Source organism: Limulus polyphemus, unplaced genomic scaffold, assembly GCF_000517525.1.
Source record: "Limulus polyphemus unplaced genomic scaffold, Limulus_polyphemus-2.1.2 Scaffold712, whole genome shotgun sequence".
NCBI lineage: Eukaryota > Metazoa > Arthropoda > Merostomata > Xiphosura > Limulidae > Limulus > Limulus polyphemus.
Genome location: NW_013666322.1, coordinates 287,151 through 293,188, shown reverse-complemented (window position 1 = coordinate 293,188; position 6,038 = coordinate 287,151). Strand labels below are relative to the sequence as shown.

General features: G+C 36.8%; 1 protein-coding gene across 4 annotated transcripts in view; it reads right to left on the bottom strand.

Annotated features, from left to right (window-relative positions):
* The window catches only part of LOC106460116 (inositol polyphosphate 5-phosphatase OCRL-1-like), a 143,537-nt gene that overhangs the window by 14,630 nt on the left and 122,869 nt on the right, over positions 1-6,038 (bottom strand). For all 4 annotated transcript variants that reach the window (XM_013919798.2, XM_022386756.1, XM_022386754.1 and 1 more), the window contains one exon: positions 1,059-1,186. In XM_013919798.2, the coding sequence (XP_013775252.1) occupies positions 1,059-1,186 (128 nt within the window). The remainder of the gene's footprint in view (positions 1-1,058; positions 1,187-6,038) is intronic.

Sequence of the window (6,038 nt, the reverse complement as noted above, 5' to 3'; positions counted from 1 at the left end):
ACAATTGACAGCAAAAAAAAAAAAAGATTGGGTACATATTTTATTTCTTGTTTTTCATGTTTATTCTTTATTTATTATTATAAAAGCAATTAAAATGTTAAAATAAGGATCTTTTTAGGTTAATTAAGATTAAATTAGGTAAAATAAATAAAAATAGTAATATAATAAAAAATTTTCACAAAGCACACCTGCGAGCAGCTCGTAGTAGCTCATGGGTAATATAATTTGATAGCATAATGTAAGCTGCACATTCCCTGAGTGATTTACAACTTATAACAGTAGTTAGACATGGTTCAAAGGGCAATAAAACAACAAAATTTAATTACAAATAGATGTATACTGTTATGAATCTAAAGCTACTTAGGATAAATGAATGTAGTTTCATGTTACAATTTGAAGTCATTCCCAAAAGAAAAAAGGTAATTTAGATTTATTTCAATTTTTTTTGGTGGGTATGAGGTGAGTCAAATTGACTGATCCCATATAAAGACACGGTACAGAAAATAAAAAAGTTAAAATATAAAACTTAATTTAAAAAAAAACTTTTGAAATGTATTTAGGAGATTTTAGGGATTACACAAAGGAAATCTGAGATTCTTGAGTTGAATAAAAGTATTTTTAACCTTAACATGAAAATTATTTTGCACACAGACTATTCAAAACAAATACTCAATATATTCATTGACAAATCTTTATTTTAGCTTATTAAAAATACTTCACTAAAAAATATGATTTTTTTTGTATGTGAAAGACTTATAATGTTAACTGAAAGACTGCCAAATTTTGTGAAGATATAAACACTATATTCAAAGTTAGAAGTACTAAATCTATAAAGACTTTAAATGAATACAAAGAGGTCACATGGTTGGTCAAATTGACCAAGCCCATGTTGAGAGAGTTAATAAGAACAATGAATTAAGGTGTATAATCAAACAAGTCATACAGATAAGGTACAATGACATTGTAAAAGTGGTTAAAAATCACTCAAGAGTTTGTAATTACGGTAAGCCTAGTTCATTAACATACATAAAAACAATTGCAAAGAAAAATGTTTTTACTTGTTTACAGAGGATGAAGTTATTAGAACAATCCAGACACCTCTGGTAGAATATGGTAGGGACTACAGAATCTGCTAGTGCCTCCAAAAATAGTAGTAGTGCCTCTGCTACAGAATTAACACTTCCAGCTAGTATCTAGTTAAGAGAGTACTTAACAAAACAGATTATTAAATGCTACCATTCATTTGTTGTTGATAAAGGTTTAAATACAAAAAATAAAACTACAAGCTCATTTTATGTTGACACAGCTTTAAACACAACAAAATTAGTACTAACACTTGGTTTCTTATTAAGAGAACTTTGTCCAACAGATTCAATACTATTAGTTGGTTCCATATTGACAGAGGTTTGAACACGGAAGAATTAATACTGCCAGAGAGTTTCATGTCAACAGAACTTTTAACTTGTATAAGATGTTCATCAAAAAACTAACAACATAATCTGCCATATTCTTGATCAATGCAATTAAATTAACAATAAATGTTGGTATTATCTTAAGAGGTTATTTAAAGTATGAAAATTAAGAATGAATGATGGTATCATGTAAAACGGAAATATGAAACAATTAAATGAAAACTGTCACCTGACATTAAAATCTGGTATCAAATTGATCAATTCCAATAAAACAACAGCAGCTCCTATATGGTTTTAAAGAAATAATTCTGTACATAAAATGTTCAATAAAAATGTTAATCTTAACACTCTTTACCAATTAAATGAGGTTACAATTTGATATTACAAAACGACAATAAAACTGCTTTTGTAGTCATGTCACACCAACATCAAGTGTATATGACTTATCATCTAAACAAAACCAAATAAGTATTTGTAGCCATGTCACATCAACATGAAGTGTATATGACATATCACCTACAAAAAACCAAAGAAGTACTTGTAGCCATCTCACACCAATGTCAAATGTATATGACTTATCACCTAAACAAAACCAAAGCAATACTTGTAGCCATGTCACACAAATATCAAGTGTGTATGACTTACCACTTAACCCTTTCCAGACAGGTGATGAGTCAAATGCCATGTCATCAGGTTTGTTGACTCACATTCAAAATTTTATTGAAGTACTATTTCATGAACTTATGTCAATAAGTTTGATATCAAACTGTTGATTATAATTCAAATTTTATGATTATACACTATATCCATTTCATAATTTAAAAGTAAATATCAAACAAACCCAGTTAAACATCGATTTTTTGTGTCCCATGGTACGATGAATGTAGCACTGGTTTGAATTAGATGTCTGTGATGTCAAAATAGTTTACAGTTTCGTACGAATTAGGAACTCTAATTACCGATATTGACAAGCTAGAATATAAAATAAGAACCTCTTATCTCTTTTGTTATCGTCATGCATTAAATCAACCCCAGTGGGCCCCCCCAGTCACCTCTTTCCATGCTCCCTTATATATACTTCTATATATGACATGAATAACCAATTGATTGGTTGGTTGATTGTCACTTTATGGTGCAAAGCAATGGGGCTATCTGCACCAAACAACTGGTAAAAATTTCAAAGGTAAAATATTATAAAATGTAAAAAGAAATCAAGTTAAAAAGTAAACAAAGTTCTAAAATCAGGTAAAACATTTAAATAGAATTAAAAAGGCCTAAATCCCACAAAAAGCTAAAAACTCGGTCAAATTGGACAGTGTCACTATTGCCAATGACACCATCCAACGTCAGGGGTAAACCTGTAGAAAACATATGTCTAAAATGGTGCCACCGCTCACGGTCATACTGACAGCACAAGAGTAAAATGTGGGCTATTGTGACTAGAGTGTCACAAAGGCTACACATTGGTGGGCCAGTACCAGATAAAAGAAAATGATGAGTTAAATAACTGTGATCAAGATTTAGCTGAACCAAGACAACTTCATCCTTCTCATCCTTACAGAAACAAGACAGCCAAAGAGCAACAGAAGGTTTGATCTGGAAAAGCTTGTTATGACAATCCTCACCCCCAAGTCAACTGCCAACTGGCGTGAAGCTGCACCTTGAATACAGAAACATAGTCCACATATGGGACAGGCACGGACACGATGGCACCAAAGCAGATGGATTTAGCTGCAGTGTCAGTAAGCTCATTCCTGCTAATACCGATTTGGCAAGGTATCCAGAAAAAACTGGATGGAAACAGAAGATAGAATGGGCCAGTCATTGTTGAATATCGAAAACAGCAGGATGAGAACTAATGTTAAGCGATTCTATGGCCAGTAGAAAGCTAAGAGAGTCAGTGTATATAGTACAATCACTGTACTTCATAGCTTCTACATGATCCAAGGTAAGAGAAATGGCATACAACTTGGCAATGAACACAAAAACTGTAGAGGGATCCTGTGAACAACCACCAAGCCACAACAAACCATGGCAGGGCCCACAGAGTTACCTGATTTTGAACCACCTGTATAAATGGGAATAGAAGAATGGTTTGAAAGATGTTCAGCAATAAGAAGATGGTACTTCTAATCAGGACTATCCACCTTCTCTGATGACTCAAAGAAAGGTTACATCTGGGGATGGTAATAAGCCATGGTGGAATGGGCTGATCACTGAGGACAGCAATGTCATCCAATGCCAAACCCAATTCAGCCAGTTGCACCTGGATACGAAGGCCAAAGGTAGGAATTGCAGACTGTCTGTTCTGAAAGAGCACAGCCCACCAAGGAAGAATGACACAATTTCAGGTGGGATGCTGTAGTAAGGATCAAAGCTTGGTAGCATAATGCAGAGAAAGTTGCAAATGGCAGAGGTAAAGAGGAGGTTCATAAGACTCAGTATACAAATTCTGGATTGGAAAAGTGCAGAAAGCCCCTGTGCAGAGCCAAAGCCCCAGAAGGTGAATGGGGTCCAGCATCTTCAAGGCTAAGATCCTGGCAGAACCATAGACCCATAGTCCAGTTTGGATCGAACATGGGCACGACAGATCTTGAGCATAGAATATCAACCCGCTCCCCAAAAGGTGGAAGAGAGGACATGGAGGATGTTCAGTGCCCTTGTACACTTGACACATAGCTGTTTTATGTGAGGAATGGAAGTTAGCTTATGTTCAAAGATAAGCCCCTAAGAACTTTGCCTCAGGAACCATGGGAAGAACAACTTCACCGAGACAGAGCTCAGGATCGAGATGTAGACCCCATTAGTGGCAAAAATGCATGCAAACGGTTTTGGAAAAAGAAAAGGTAAAACTGTTTGCTGTGGCCCACTTCAACAAGCAATTGAAGGCAATCTGAAGCTGCTAAATAAACCTCATATTTGATGACCTACATGAGATGTGGAAGTCGTCAACATATACCAACAGTAGGAGGGAGTTGTGTAGTGGATAACATTGATCTTGATAGTGAAAAGTGTGAACTCAAGACATAGCCCTGAGAAACTCCAAGTTCCTGTGAGAAAGAACGGGAAAGTTTCGAACCCACACTGACTCAGAATTGCCTGTTGAGTAAAAAGTTCTGAATAAAAATGGGTAAATGGCCACGCAACCCATATGAGTGGAAGTCTCGCAAAATGTGGAAGTCTTCCACAAAGTGTCATAAGCCTTCTCAAGATAAAAAAAACAACAGAAACAAGATGTACCCTCTTGCGAAAGGCTTCCCTGATCAAGGTCTCAAGTTGAATCAGGTGGTCCATGGTGGAGCGCTGTCAATGGAACCCACACTCTGTGAGCAAGAGGAGGTTGTTTGATTCAAGAAACCAAACAAGACGAGCATTAACCATTCTCTCTAAGACTTTACAGAGACAGCTAGTCAAAGCAATTGAACAATAATTAGAAGGAATCTTGGGATTCTTCCTAGGTTTAGAGAAAGGGAGGACAATAGCCTGGTGCCAAGCATCAGGAAAAAACGTTCTCCTGCCAGATCCGGTTAAAAACAGCCAGAAGAAGAGCAAGAGAGGCAAGAGAAAGATGGTGCAGCATCTCATAGTGAACATCATCAGGTCCGACCAATGATGAGCAAGCTGGATTTCCACCAGTGTAAAGGGGCGATTATAGTTGTAGAGACAATTGGCCCAAAAGGAAAATAGCGATCGCTCTACCCGAGACTTGATGGCCAAGAAAGCAGGGGAGAAGACAAGTGCTGGAAAGATAAGCAAAGTTCTCACCTGTACATCAGCATCTTCCTGACCATTGGAGAGCAAGATGGAAAGGGAATGGAAAGCATACTGCTCATTGACCTTCCGAATCTTTTCCCATATGACTTTGGAACTGGTGGTAGAAGAGATGCTAGATGTAAACTTAATCCAAGATTCCTTTTGGGTTTGATGTCTGACTTGCCAAGCATGGGCACAGGCCCACTGAAAGGCAATGAGGTAAGAAAGAGTGGGATACCTGTAAAAGATATTCCACACCTGTTTCTGAGCCTTCTGTGCATGCTGAAGAGGATTAGAAACATAAGGCCATCCCAGGCAGGTTCAGATAACCTGCCTTGACAGCAGCAGGTGGACGTGGTGATGTAAACATCAAAATAAGAACATTAGTAAGTACCATAATTCCTTCTTTACGAGTGGAGATACATGGCACTGCAGAAACTCCTTCGCTGGAGGAGCCAGCGAGGATCTCCAACTCAGGGATGTTCTTCAAATCCCTCTCAACAATAACTCCTCGTGATGAATTCAAAGTAGCATAGAGAGTAGCCTCAATGGGCATATCCCCCATGGCCATTTAAGTGGAGTTCGCTGTGTTTTGGCGAAGTTGTTTCCATTAAGATGTCCTCAGAACATAGCTTCTTGACTAACTTTGGAAAGCCAGCAAGACCCTCTAATCCCTTCTGAATAAAAAAAAAGGAGAAATATGCCCACCATCTCATTATCTCAAACCAACCTACGTCAAGCAGCAACCGAGTACAAAGGTCATAACTAAAAGAGATAATTGTTTGCTTTACTTGTTGTTTTATGTTTAAAGAAAAAAAAAGTTTAAGAACTTATTTCTAAATAGTGATAATCTATATACATATATAATGTATA